The sequence below is a fragment of the Erpetoichthys calabaricus genome, chromosome 9, assembly GCF_900747795.2.
Source record: "Erpetoichthys calabaricus chromosome 9, fErpCal1.3, whole genome shotgun sequence".
NCBI lineage: Eukaryota > Metazoa > Chordata > Cladistia > Polypteriformes > Polypteridae > Erpetoichthys > Erpetoichthys calabaricus.
This window is the reverse complement of record NC_041402.2, coordinates 68114911-68130371: the sequence shown is the minus strand read 5'-3', so window position 1 is coordinate 68130371 and position 15461 is coordinate 68114911. Positions and strand designations below refer to the sequence as shown.

The following is a 15461-nucleotide window of genomic DNA, read 5'->3' as shown; positions in this document are numbered from 1 at the left end:
CATCCTTTCTCTGCTTTGCTGCACTGAATGTGGGAACCCCTCCAAACCCCCTTCCCCCCCCCCCCCCAAAAAAAAACCCAACAAAGACCGGACTTCATTTCTTTCCCCATGGATTGTGAAAAAGACACATTTTTGGGGCAGTCAGAAGAAAATCCCATCTTTGTCTTTATTTAATTCTTTTTCTTTCCTCGGTATCATTATAAAGTGCATGGCATCATAAACAAAATAACTTTTTATTTACAGTAGGTGCTGCATAGTGGCATGAGAGCATGTAAATATCTTTGCACTGTTTCTTTGCCTTTTCGCCATCCTTTTTCATTTGTTGGCCTTTTGCTTTTTTCTCTTAACCCTGCATGTGTCACCACACTTCTTGCAGTTTATCTTGCTTGTATGTACAGTAGCTTTTCAGTTGAATGTAGAAACGTTGAACCATCTCGTAGTTTTCATTCTTGTTTTTTTCAGTGTTCAAGTAAAGTAACTTGCTGCAGGGCTGCCAAACTAACTTCTTTCTTTCTTTCTTTCTTTCTTTCTTTCTTTCTTTCTTTCTTTCTTTCTTTCTTTCTTTCTTTCTTTCTTTCTTTCCATCCCACTTCTTCATAACTTTCTTACCCACTCACCCCCCAACCCCCCAATCTTCTCTGCCTATCCCCTACCCCTTTTACAGGAAAGGGAGATTTGCAGCCCCAGCTGGACAGTGCCCTCCAGGATGTCAATGACATGTACCTGCTGCTGGAGGAAACAGAGAAGCAGGCTGTGCGGAGGGCACTGGTTGAAGAGAGAGCCCGCTTCTGCACTTTCATCGGATTCCTGCAACCAGTTGTGGTGAGATAGAGGGCTAAGGGAGAGGATGATGATACTGATTGGTGCCATAATAATGCCATTTTTAATTATGCAAGTGTGTTATTTATATTATTTAATGGTCAAGATGTCTGATTGTCAACCAATCTATAGATAAATGACGATAAAATGAGAGCGAACTGCTATTATCTATCTATCTATCTATCTATCTATCTATCTATCTATCTATCTATCTATCTATCTATCTATCTATCTATCTATCTATCTATCTATCTATCTATCTATCTATCTATCTATCTATCTATCCTAACTAAGATAAATAAAGATAATAACTAGTTTTGTGGTTACAAAATAATTTTGTGAATTTCAATAGAGACACAATCAGTAAAGACTGTCTTATTAGCATTGTTATATTCAGTATGTCACACACACATATTTCCAATATGTGAATCATATAATCAAGAACACATAATACTTGATTGTAGACTTGTGTCTATAAAATAAAATATAATAATATTAATTGTGGCATTTTAAGTAATTGAAAGTAAGATTTTAGTTTGATTAAACAGATAGAAGCAAATGTGATTGCATCTAATTCTGCATTTCCAACTTTTCAGGGCATGTTTTGCTCTTGGTTTTGTAACAGCATAATACTTAATCCAGTGCTAACAGAAAGAGCGTGGCCTGTTTTGAATTTTAAATTTGTAACTATTATTTATTCTTTCCTCAGAATGGTGAAATTGCCATGCTAGGTGAAATTACTCACCTACAGGCAATCATTGATGACCTCACTGTGCTGACTGCTGACCCTCACAAACTGCCACCGGCTAGTGAGCAGGTAAGAGACTGAAAGGAGTTCAGATATTTCACTTCGTATGGTTTTTAAACATATGGATGTCAGGTGGACTAAGTCAAATTAAAAAGGGAATCTATTTCTCACTAACTTCTTCTCCCTTATTCAGCAAACCTGTCTTTCTAAATGTTTATTGTACTTTTTGAAAATGCACATCCATTTACCTGCTGAACCCATTTTATCTGATTCAGTGCCTCATGGGGGGATATGCAAGAGTAAAACCAATCCTTGAATGGGATGTCAGGTCATCACATGGCACACTCGTTATTTTCAGTTTGAAGTTACCAATAATCCTAACATCATACAGGTAGTCCCCAGGTTACAGACACCCAACCTATGAATTTACGAACGAGGACGCAGCTGCGACGCATGCGCCTCAGTAACTGCCGTTCCGTTATCTTCGGCCTGGGGATGCTGCAAGCGGTGGCTGGAGGTGGGCGATTTCGCTGCTCGCGTAGTGTAGTGTCCCTCGGGCGGCTCCCAGCGGCAAGCAGTGACTCATGGTCCATAGTCACCGGGGCCACAGCTATCGCTCGTGTGCAGGACGAAGGTTCGCTGCCCACCCACTATGCCGCCACAGCTGCTGCTCCTGACTGGACGCAGACTAGATGGAGCGGAGGGGGGCGTTTCAGTGCTCGCCCAGCACACACGGCTGGTAATGCTGCAAGTGGTGACCCGGCTGTGGCTGAACGGGGCGGTGGGGGGCATTGTAGTGTGCCTCGGATGTCTGCCTGTTGAATTGGGGTTAGGCGATTCACTACTCACCTTTGGCAGCACCTGTGTTCGTTCTACAGCATACTGTAGTGGAGGTGACTGTGAGGTGGGCTGGTGATGAACCGCCCCTCACCGCCCCCATTCATTCTCAATAGCAAGACTGCTTGTACTTTTACGTACATAGGAGGAAGTTGTCTCTTGTCAGTACATCAGACGTGTTGATGACTGGTGCCTTACTACTGTGATAGCGTGTACAGTGCTGTGCAGGAGAGCTCATCTTAACCTTTTGTCTTCACCCTTCAAGAATGTCTCTGAAACACAAATCTGATGCAAGTGCTGGTGATACAGTAAAGAAGAGAAAAACCATCACCACTGAAAATAAAGTAGAAATAAAAAGTCAGAGAGAGGTGAAACTCCATCATTCATTGGCAGAGTACTTCGTCACAGTCGGTCAAAAATAGCATTTATTAAAATAATGTACCTGTTCCGACTTACATACAAATTCAACTTAAGTACAAACCTACAGTCCCTATCTCGTACGTAACCCGGGGACTGCCTGCACTTTAAAGTGTGGTAGGAAACTGGAGTACTCAAACCAGGGAGGGCATGGAGATTCCACATTGATAAAGATTAAGCCAAGATGTCTACTGTTATCACAGTACTACTCCTGTAAAGGAGTAATGCTACTTATTGTAAAAAATGAATGTAGGGGTGGCACAGTTGTGCAGTGGGTAGCGCAGCTGCCTCGCAATTAGGAGATACAGGTTCGCTTCCCGGGTCCTCCCTGCGTGGAATTTGCATGTTCTCCCCGTGTCTGCATGGGTTTCCTCCGGGTAATCTGGTTTCCTCCCACAGTCCAAAGACATGCTGGTTAAGTGCATTGGCGATTCCAAATTGTCCCTAGTGTGTGCTTGGTGTGTGGGTGTGGGTGTGTGTGTGTGCCCTACGGTGGGCTGGCGCCCTGCCCGGGGTTTGTTTCCTGCCTTGCGCCCTGTGTTGGCTGGGATTTGCTCCAGCAGACTGACCCCCGTGACCTTGTAGTTAGGATATAGCGGGTTGGATAATGGATGGATGGATTTTATATATATTTTTGCTGATGTTTATAGTTGTGCATTCTGAGAGGAGACGATGACTAGTGTAATTTGAAAAACAAATACCCGTTTCCTACTATTTTGAAAGTGATTAATCCATTACAGGGTTACCAGGGCCAGAGCTGTTCCTGGCAGCATTATCTGCAAAGGATGATCCAACCTGGAACAGTGTGCCAGTCCATAGTAGGACAAAGAATAAAAGTGCAAATTTCAAAAACAGGATTAAAAATTTGTTTTATGTTGGACAGCATTTTGATCAATAAATGGTGAAAAAAAGTAAATCTCTTTCTTTACATCTGTAACAATGCACAATTATATAATCAATCAATTGTATGGTCAATTCAAAAAATACATTTGCATATTTGATTTTTTTTAATGAAAACCTACTCTGTCTCTCTGAAGATTTTATTACATTTTAATTTTCTGATTTTTCATTAATTAATGTTTTAATATTATCATGCAGGTGCAGTAATTCTTTGCTGCTTGAGTCAGAAAAGCCACTTCATCAACATTTAACATTCAATTTATCTGGTGAAATGAGGCAGGAAATAGCTTCTTCAACTTTTAACATTAGGTCAGTCCGACTAAATGTGTCCTGTAATGTCACCTACTGGAAAGTTAGAAAGTGCCAAACTAATGTACTAGTGAAATGTGGAGAGTCAGCCTTCCATTTTCTGAACTCCCTTAGTCTGAATATCGGGGTCACGGGAGCCACAAAGCAGGAACACACCCCATATGGCACTATCGGTCAGCTCAGCAACATTAACAGCAGTCATCACCATTTATTATTTTATAAAGGAAGAAAATCTAATTTTAACAAATAGAGATATATTTAAAGGTAAATGTGATCTTTTGCTTAAGGTGATTAAGGACCTGAAAGGCTCTGACTACAGCTGGTCTTACCAGACACCTCCTTCGTCACCTAGCAGCTCAGGATCCAGAAAATCCAGCATGTGCAGGTAAGACCACAGTGAGTGAAAAAAGAAAACCCTATTTATATTGAAAAACGTATCGTTTCTGCCATTTCAGGAGTTGGACCTGTGTTTGGTAAATCAGTATAAACTAATATAGCAACATTTTTATATATACAGTTTAGATACTTCTATTACGTAGAATGTGTATTTACTCCATATGGGAAATTATATGTGTATACAGTATAGGTATGAATGAACTTATTTATCATACAATGTTTTCATTGTGTTCCGAACCCATGTGTTTCTGGCCTAAACTAATTATTGAGGGCCCAATTGGAACAGCCTCTTACGTACCTAAGAAGAGGGATGTCAAGATCTCTGCACATGTAGAGTAAGGAAGGATCACCACAGTCGAGTATAGCCTCTCCTAAAGATAAATAAGTCAATTGAACAATGGCTAAGGCACATAAAAGTTTATGAGTACAGATCCATCCCAGAAGGAAAACTCCTTTATCATTGCTTAATGTTCAAACACTGGTGAAGGTGTATAGTCACATTAAGTTCCTGGGAGGAGGAAGTATTTGAACGCTGTTCCACTTTAGAAATGAATAGGAATATCCCAGCAGTGAGTGCTGAAGTGTTTTCTCTTTATAGGAACTGGCAGAATTTGAGACCAGAATGTTTTCCCCTTTGAAAAGAACGTTTTATTAAAAGCATAATGGAGTTGTGTTTTACTGGTGGGAAGAACTATGCATAGCCTAAGAAAACACTTAAGGAAAAGGGGGGCTTTTCTGAATGTAGAATCATGGAATCTCATTGGCTACTCTTCCCATCTCTCTGTTGTGGCTACAGGTTTTCACGCAGTAATTGGCATTTAGAACACCCTGTCTGGATGTTTTTCTGCATTATTTTCTTTATTATCCTATGTATCATTTTTATATATAAAGAAATAATTTACTTAAAGTAGTCAGCAGTCTCACTTCATGTTTTGTGAAATAGTTACATTAAATTTAGAACAAGAAAATGTATCTCATTCTCCCTCAAAATGTACTTAATAACCTATGGTACAATGCTTTATTCTATATTAAAGAAAAGGGATAAGTGCTAAATAGTCCATAACAAGATCTCGATTCATTTAACGTATGTAGCATATATTAATGTTCGGCCACTCTCTGTCCATTAAATATATGAGCTACCTTGTCTGTAAAACTATCCGTTGAATAATTTTAATAATCTTTTAGAAGATTTGCCTGAAGTATTAAATGGCCTCCTTATAGGAAAAGGGGACTACATTTAATTTGGCTGGTGACTATATTGAATAATCATAGTGCACTACTATACTCACAAGTAAGGTAGTATGAGGTATTGCACAAATCTTCTTTAATACAGTGTTTCCCAACATTTCTTTCTATAGTGGCACACTTTTTGTAACCAAAAACATCCCAATGCACATACCTCTCTTACTAATCACAAACACATCATACCTGATACGTGTGCTCAACTGTCTAACGGTGCAGGACTACCGTAGAGTCCAGTAAAAAGGCAGCTGTGAAATCGGCATTCAGAGACACAGAACTTATTATGCACTTTGCTGGCATCTCCCAGCTACTTCATCCCAAGACAACTTGTATGCCTACTCTAGCAGCCAGGAGATGTGTCGGAAGTGCACTAAGTGGTGTGTCTGTAACATACTCATCACAGAGCTGCTTTTATGCCAGCTGCTCCAGGTAGTCCTGTCCTCCTCAGACAGGTCTTGAGCTCCCAAGGAGCCTGCCCCTCTTAGTATCAGATCCAGGTTTACTACACTATTATTTCCATGGCACACCTGGGGAGATCTCACAGCACACCACTGTGCAGCAGCATACTGGTTGAAAAACACTTATCTAATACTTTTTTGTCTTGTAGCGCCTATATATTAATTTGAACAGATTTTCCAACTGTTAATGATTATTATGTTAGCACATAACTGGTAGGCATCATTATATTTAGACAGACTAGGGGGCTGTGCCGCCTGCTTGCTTCGCTCGCCCATCCCCTTCCCATGCAGTGCGCTTGCGCGCCTGCCACTTCGCATCTCTGACGCTCGTGTTGTGAAAGGGGGGGCTGAACATACGCTAAGGAGATGTGGTCAGATCAGCTGCTGCCAAGCTGCGTGTTCTGCTTGTCGCGCTGCATGTCGATCATTTAAAAGCCTGTGCAGCAGCTGTCTTTTTGTCTCACTGCCATGTCTCGTGGGACGTTAAAGTGTCTCCGAGAAAATCACGTATCATCCTCTTCCAAGATATTTTTTTTATAATAGAGAGATAAGTCTCGATTGGTAGAATGGAGAGGACTTCCAACTACTGGATAGTCAGGATGGCAGAAGGGCATCATGCTTGCATATATATGAAAGTGGGTAGATGTAATTTTTTTCAAGGTGCCAGAGTGATAGAGTAGCTTTGGGATGTTGTGATGAAGCCAGAAACATTTTCCCAATGCTAGTGGTCAGCAGACAGACCCCATGGAGAAAGTATAAAGAACTGTTTAGGTGAAACAAAGGCAGCTACCCTATAAGCTATTGTAAAAGAGTCCTTTAAGTACAGGTTACTGCTTAGGGTGACAGGCACCTCTGAGAATTTCTAGATTTTCCTGTGACCCTGAATGTAACTCAGAGAACTGACCAAAAATTAAATCTCTGATGGTGTTTTAAAGATCTGTACCAGTGGGGAAAAAGCTCAATTGACAGGTAAGTATTGTTGTGACAGGTTTTGAAAGAAGTATCAAACAAGAGATGTATTAGAAAAACTGACTTTGGGTTTAGATTATGATGGTGACAAAGTAGGCAAGCCACCACACTGGAGAGACAGGGGACAAGGTCCTGTGTTTCACTATGTCTAGTGTAACAACAGAGCTTTCTTTTCCCCTTGCATTTGAATTGATAAACTTTTTATATTAATTCCTCCCTTGGTTTGTGTTTCTTTTGAATTCTTATGGCACTTTATTTTGAATTCCTAAGACTGCAAGATGGTGCATATCACTGTGAAAGTAGAAAGTGGCCATGCTTTTGTATATAAGAAATTATGCATTTATGTTTTTGAAATGCAAAGTTTGCCAAAGTTGTGAGCGTCCTCTTCCGAGGTTAATAATATCTGTAAAGAATTGTAGACTAGTTACACATAAGCAGGATGGCTGTGTAATGACAAGCATACTGGCCTGCTGTCCAACTTACTTCACTTCAGTTTGGATAAGGGGGAATTATATGAGTCTCTTCTGTCACAACCAGATTTGCATGTCTCTCAAAAATTCAAAAAACATTGCAAATAGTAATAATTAGTTAATAAAAATGTCATACAGTGAATGAGGTTTGTAAAAAAGCTCATCATTTTAATTCATAGTTTCTCTGTAATTGACTAATACTAATTGACAAGAGCCACAGACTAGTCATGATAGTAAAGTATTAACTATGGGCAATGAATACAGAATTCTATATTAAATACATTATCATATGATAATATACAAGAAATACATGGTCAGTTACTAGTATGACTATTCAGTAGCCTTATGATAAAAACTAAATTTATGTGCAATAAGCCTGGATGGCAGAGGACCTCTTGACTTTTAGTTTTGTGAGCTTTAAACATGTACATCTGGGTGCAATGTACTTTCTGTCAAACAAAAACAAAATGATTTAAAGGTATCAGGCTGCTGCAATTTGCTACATTGCTGTATAACTAAATTCCTTCTTATCACTCCGGCTCAATGGATAGTGCATTGCTCATTACCCAGCCTCACATATTTTCGCTTGTTTCTTGGATCTCAAAAGCCCAGATATGGTGCTTATAGTTATTTAACTGTGAATTAGCAGCATGTGTTTTATCTAAGCTGGCTCTAATATGAAACAATTTCTTGTTCTGGTTGAATCATTTTGTGTTACTCTGTATTTGTTTGCTTTGGATTCTGGGTACTAAGGTTTGTGGAAATAGGAGGTTAAGTTCTCATAGTGCATTGGGCTGCTTGTGTTACATGCTGAGCTCCTAGTTTATGCACTCTGTTTGTCTCATGTCTGGACACTGAGGTCTGTGTCGGCATGTTTCCTGCCTGCTGACGTGTTTACTTGTGGTCACCTTTTCTCAACTTGTCTTTTCCGTACTTTTTTCCCCATCCCCTGTCTAACAAATCCCACCCCCACTCTCCCACTCCTTTATCCCATTCTGTCCACCTTTCACTAAACATTCACCCTCTGTGTTACCTAATACACCCTCATTTCCTAAAATTTTGTCTACATCTCCCATCTGGTCCCTCAATGATCCTTTTCCACTGACTTGACACACACATTCATTCTTCTATTTTTTTCAATCGGCACTCCCGATGGTCCCACATCCCACCCCCTTCTATGCCTACCTGTCTCTTTCCATACACTATCCTCCACATTTTCCTGTGTTCTTATTTCAACTCTGTCCTCTTTACTCTGAAACTGCCTCTGTTCTCCCCAAACCCCAATCTCTCTTCCCCTGCCTCCCCCGACCCCCAGCAGTGTAAACAGCACCCACAGTAGTACGTCTCGTTCATCTGGCGGCTCTCAGACTCACTCACCCAGTTCGTCCTATCGCTACCGCAGCCTGGCCCAGCCCCCTGCCGGTGGAACTCAGCGGCTGAGCAGCGTGTCTTCACATGATTCTGGCTTCATCTCACAGGATGCCGCAGTATATTCCAAACCTCCTTCCCCAATGCCATCTGACATTACCAGCCAGGTAAGTAAAAACAGAGTAATCTAACTCATTTTATTGATTTGTTTATTCTTTTGTATTTGTGCATTTGTACTCTGTGTATGTGTGTACGAGAATCTGGTAGTGGTGATGGGCTTGTCGTTCCTTGTGTCTGTGCTTTATTACATATTCTGACAAACCTTTTCTTTTCTGCTTGCCTGTCTGTGAAGAAGTCGTCGAGTTCAGCATCCTCTGAAGCCTCAGAGACGTGTCAGTCGGTCAGCGAGTGCAGCTCCCCGACCTCGGTTAGTTCAACTTCTACTGCGGGGGCCTGGTCGGGGGGAGAAAAGGTGATTCTTGCTATCCTACTCTCACGCTATCTCTCACTCTTTCTCACTCTCTCTATCTCTCTTATCTAGCTCTCTCTTTTAGTCACACACCCATTGCCCACATGTTGCTCTTTTACTCAGCTAGTCTAGGAATGTAAAGTTTCAGTGAACATAGAATCACTTCAAATTTTGACTTTCAACCTACACTTTCGCTATTACATAAATTTAACTTATTAAATTCTGAATGTTTGCTCCACAAAAACGTATTGATTTAACAGTTTTCTATATTGGAACTTGAAGAGGTTTTATTTGGGACACTAAATACTCAAATGTCTAAATCAGGCAAAAAGTAACAAACTAAATAATTGTTTCTGTAGACATAAAGGGCAAATCACACTAGACAGTTCTTGGTCAAAAAAAGTTTTAACTGATCTAAAATTATCCTTCCCTATGAGCAAGATATGGACAAGCTCCTAACGCAAAGCTCACCCTTAAAGAAGGTGCTGCCATGGCATCAAATGACAGTTTACACACAAATGCCTGGCAAAGGGAATTGTATCTCAACAAGGACAGCAGTGCAAATGGAATCCAAAAAGATGTCTTTAATGCACAATAAGTAAAATTTAAACTTCAGAATAATAATGATTTGTAATCATTCGATAAGCACAATGTAACAGTAACGGCACAACAAAGGCATTCCAGAAACTGGAAATATTTTGTCCAAGTGTCTCAGTTATCACAGTAGCAATGATTTATTAATTTCACTCCAGGCTTCCGCAATAAATTGCTTGAAAGGAAACACAAAAAAAGTAAACGATTAAAGGAATCCTGAGTGCAAATTCTGCTAAACTTTAGCACTGGCACAGGTTAGGAGTGCCTTGTGCTAAAGTTACATTGTGGAGCTGATGTAATAGATTTTACACAACAGTTGCTGCATCTGTAAAAGATAAGAGTCAGTCATTGAATTTGCTCCGACAAAACAACAAGTATGCACTGCTTATGCTCAAAGACTGAAATACTGGACCACTCAAAATCCATTTTAAAAATTCCAGAAGTTAAAACCGTAAACATTCTGGTTACTGACTCTTTGAAAAACTTTATTATGTGTTTTGGCAATATTAAAACAAAGCAGAATATACTCTATGGTTTTTAAAAATGCCAATAACCAAAGTAGATCACTTCTGAACTGTGTTGTATGATGTAAACAGAATTGTAGGCTTCATAATAAAAAACACAAAGCAACTCATGCTTTATTAAAACAAAGATACCACTAAAGTTTATTTATTTTTGCACATAGTATTATGATCTTTGCTATTACATGTTGCTTCTTTGGCAGAGAAAATATACTTTATTTATATAATTTTGTTTGAAAAAAAATTACCATGCTTTGATAGTGAAGATTAAGGAGTTAAGAAAGCTGAAGGAATTGCTTGAATGTCAAGGAAATTTAATTCAGCCAAAATAAATGCATTCCTGATGTACAACAGAAAATGTATTTTAGATGTATAAATAAAAAATGCATTAATTTTTCAGGACCCACATTTAATTTTAGTGTTAATGAAGGATCTGTCCTAGCAGCATCAGCTGCAAAGGAGGAACCAACAGCATACAGGGCGTCAGTTGATGACAGGGCATTGTGACATAAACCTCGACATTGGTTCACACCGGGTCAGTGACTATTCAGCTTAACCCGCACAGGCGGTATAAGGCAGGGCAGAGATGCAGTTTGTCCAGCAGCTTTCTTTCAGTTAGTGGGATGTGTATTCAAGGACACTGGTGGAAATGAAGGGGAAGCTCATCGAAGACAGAATCTCACAAAGAGCTAGGGGAATCTTACCAAGTCATGTACAATAGTTGCAGCAGAAATACTGACAACTTTTAAAATGTATCTGAATGAGCTTTTGCGACTTCTTAGCTATCAACTAACCAAATGAGCTTGATGGTTAGAATGGTTTCTTCATGTTTGTCAGACCTCTTTTGTTCTTACTGACAAAATATGCAGACCCCAGAAAGGCAGTGAAAGAGCCAAGATTCTAAATCCATTGTCCAGGAGCTGTAATTACTGGATTGTTATTGTTTGACCATAATGAGATTACTTTTATAATGGAAAGCCCTAACAGATATCTCAAAGGTGTTTATTCTCTTAAATCCCAGTGACCCTGTATTGAAATAAGTGGGTTTTACAAGTGATGAATGTATTTTTTATAAGTCATCACACATTCTGAAAAATCTTAAAATGTTATTTGACAATTTTAGAAATGATATGATGTGCAATTTGCTAGTCAAAGTAAAGTTGTTCAAAGAATAAATCAGTCCTTTTTATACAATGATTATTTCACAAAGTGCACCGTCACAAAGTAAGCAACTGAACTGTAGCATACAGAGAAACACTTATTTTAAAATGCATGACAGAAGTGTGTTAATTCACTATGGTATCCTTAGAGAGTGCTTTCTTAAAACACTTTACAAAATGATGAACAGCTATGAAACCGAATTAGAAGTGCTTCATAATCGAGCAGCCATCCATCTATCTATTTTTCAGACTGTTTGGTCCAGTTCTGGTTTGTAGGCACTGAAGCCTAACCCTAGCAGCATCAGGCACAAAGCAGGAACCAGCCCCAAAGACAGCGGCAGTCTATCATAGAATAATCAACCGCTCTGTGTTAATTGTATATAATTACATTCCTATTACAAAGCACATCATAAAATGAGCAGCACTACAGCATTACAGCATCAGTTTTACATAGCAAGTGCTGTCAAAGTCGGTGCCCGTAACATGCTACCTCTGATTTCTGCATCTGCGAGTTCTTCGATGTCCAATTTTAGTCCAACTTGGATTGTTGGCTTCTACCACTCTAGAGACCGCTCCTTTGAAATAGCACTACTACAGGGAATAATTAAAGAGTATATTCATATACTTCAGTATTATTTGTATACTGTACTTCAAACTTTAATGCAGGAATGAATATCATACATTTCTGAATTTTCTTTGAATCTTATGCAGTATTTCTTATAAAATAAATAAACATGCGCTATAATCATTCTCAAAACAGCTCAATCCAGTCTAATAATCAAGGAAATATTTACATAAAGGAAGTAAACCTGTTTCTTTCTTTATTGACAGTAATGTTTATTATCCCACTCACCCCTTCCATCCCATCAGGGTTCTTGCACACTTGCTCACTCTCTTCTTTCCTCTTTCACTCTTGTGCTTCACCTTGTCTTTTTGTGTGGGTGGGTATTGCAAATGTTTCCAAGGAGAATCTCAACTAAGCCTCTGTGTGTGGCAGTTTGGGATACAGTATGTTGCATAAATTTGTGTTGCTTTGCATTTGCAGTGGTCTGTGCATTTCTGAGGTGTGTATATTGCATTTACTGTACCTTATGTAGATTTTTAAAGTGAACTTGCACGGCAAGGATTCCTTGCTGTCATAACTCTTCTGGGTGTAAAATGCTTCAATTCTGATGATGTGCATGGAGCCAACATGTGTATCTATTCATTCAGCTAAAACCTTGTCACTGTTTATCATGGTCACTTAGACAAATTATGCACATTTGTAGCTTTCCACAAAGAATAGAATTAAGAATGTACAGTAAGCTTGGCTAGTGCTTCCTTACATGCAGAACTGTCTCAGAAGATGGCTGATTTGGGATGTATCTATGGGGTACCAATGACCACTTTAAATCAGAACTAGATTGTAGATTTTATGCTGTAATATGTCCTTTGCTGCTTTAGTAATATTTTTAGAAATTTTGTCATTGTTTCCTCTTTCAAAATAGACTTTACTTGAGTTGACTCCATTATATTCATTAAATAAATGTTGAGTTTTCCAGCTAGGTGTAGGTCAGAAAAGCTTTCTGTCATATTTTAAAGCTTGGGTCACTGAAAAACAAAAAGGGCTCTGAAACACTGTGGTTGGGATCACTGGATGATCTAAATTAGCTAAGACAGAGAAGACCCCATCCCTCTGCCCCCCCTTGCTCCAGTATGAGTTTCACTTGTAGGGAATGCTTAAGGTCATGCCTGCTCTCATTAATTTGTCTTTCCATTCTGCAGTGTGGCTCTTCCTTCGCTACCTTCCGCCCTGTTCTGTCTTTCACTGGCTCCATCAGGCCTCTCTCTGTCATTCTTCCTGCGTCCCCATCCCATAACCATCCCCTCGGAACTGACATTTACACACCTTCATCCAGGGTTCCTTGCTGGAAGGTTTGTTTTCATTTGCACATTTTAATTTGCATTGCTTTTTTGTGTTCAGTTTGCTGTATTTCTTTGCACTAACTCTTGTTTAATTTTAATTTGCTTTGGTTTGCTTTTAGTTTTGTTGATTTCTCTCATTGATCCATTCATTTGCTTCTTTGCCTCGGTTTCTTTTACAGGCAGTGACTGTTAACTTGACCTAAGCCAAATTGCTCTGACTTGCACTGTGTAATGCAAGATATTAATATCACACACCTTCTCCTTGTGAAAACTGCCACAGCAGTCATTTGCAGCAATAATTAAAAATGCATTATTAAAATCAACAATTATTATTGACTGAAGGGTCCAATTTTAGACAATTAGTGGGAAAAGGTTTTGAAAAAATAAGAGGGTTAGTCGAAAAGTAGAGGCAATTTAAAAATGATGCTGTAACCACAAGAGATAGAAGCTGACACAATACAACACATTCCCAATGGCTTATGGGTAGGTCAAATATGCACAGTGCTCTGCCATTAGTCTTGTTGAAGCCAAGGTCAGATGAACATAGATGCTCCTCTGCATGATTGCACCAATGTTGAACAACGCACTGCAGTGAGATTTCTTTAAGCAGAGGGAATGAAACCTGCTGAAATTCACCAAAGTTGACTCAGTACAAAAGTGAAAACCGCATAACTCAACGAAACATTTATGAGTGGGTACAAATGTTTAAAACAGAAAGAACAAGTGTATCTGATGAAGCACAATCTGGTCCACCATCAACATCTCTCTCGCATCGACATGGTGGATGCCTTCATTAGAGAAATCTGACAGATTACGTTGTCCACTACTGCTACACATTTGGATATCAGCTCTTAATTCTGTACATGCCATCATGCTTGATGACTCGGATTACCATAAAGTTTATACAAGATGGGTACCCAAACAGCTTAATGATCTGCACAAGCCAACACCATTTGGTGAATTTCAGCAGGCTTCACTCCCTCTGCACAAAGAAATCTCACTACGGTGTGTTGTTCAGCATTGGTGCAATCAAGCAGAGGAGCATCCATGTTCATATGACCTTGGCTTTGACTAAACGAATGGCAGAGTGCTGCACTATGTGTGTTTGAACTACCCAAAAGCCACTGTAAATGTGTTGAATTGCGTCAGAGGTTATCCTTAAAGTAAATTGCCTTTACTTTATGATTTATCCTTGTATATTTATCAGGACATAGTTTAAACTCTCTAGTTCATCTAGAGATGTTTCTTTGGTTGCCAGCTTATAGTGGATGGTGTTAGCCATTTTGGTTTGATCCTAGGAAGTGACTTAATGTCTACACAAAGAGTCTCCATCTGACTTTCCATGTAGCCATGCTGTAAAAAGCCACCACCTTATTTGAATTAATAGGAATGAAGCAAGTGCTCGAATATATGTTTATATGCTTCTCATATGAAGAAAATAGAACAAAATTGAACATTTTAAGAATTTTAGCAAAATAAAGCACTTTAATAATAGCTCTATCAGACAGACAGCTTAGTAACTTTTATGCTGTCCTTTTTAACTTTAAAGATGCTGTATTTCCATGCAAGCCACAGTAGTAAGAGCTACCGTGTCATGTGCTTCAGGTTATTGAACAGAATAAATAGTTGGTGACCTTGGATACTTTCGGAAAGAATACAAAACTAGCCTAATTAAAGTTTTGATTGCTATAATGGCATTCCATACAGAGAAACATCCATTTATTATTGAATCTGCATAACCAATGGGACCAGTTTATAGATGGCAGTCAATCTGACAGGTTTGTCTTTAGGATTTGGGAGGAAACTCAGAGAACTTGGGGAAGAGCTTGCACAGATATGGGGAGAACAACCAACCTCCAGACAGGCAGTGCGCTATTAA

General features: G+C 39.3%; 1 protein-coding gene across 7 annotated transcripts in view; it reads left to right on the top strand.

Annotated features, from left to right (window-relative positions):
* The window catches only part of mtss1lb (MTSS I-BAR domain containing 2b), a 265560-nt gene that overhangs the window by 235677 nt on the left and 14422 nt on the right, over window positions 1–15461 (top strand). The window contains exons 7-12 of one of the 7 annotated variants that reach the window (XM_051931520.1): window positions 665–822; window positions 1529–1636; window positions 4318–4415; window positions 8884–9100; window positions 9286–9360; window positions 13442–13591. In XM_051931520.1, coding sequence (XP_051787480.1) covers window positions 665–822; window positions 1529–1636; window positions 4318–4415; window positions 8884–9100; window positions 9286–9360; window positions 13442–13591 — 806 coding nt within the window. Of the gene's footprint in view, window positions 1–664; window positions 823–1528; window positions 1637–4317; window positions 4416–8880; window positions 9101–9285; window positions 9406–13441; window positions 13592–15461 lie in introns of all 7 variants that reach the window. The other 6 variants (XM_051931519.1, XM_028809683.2, XM_028809689.2 and 3 more) reach the window with 6 other exon arrangements.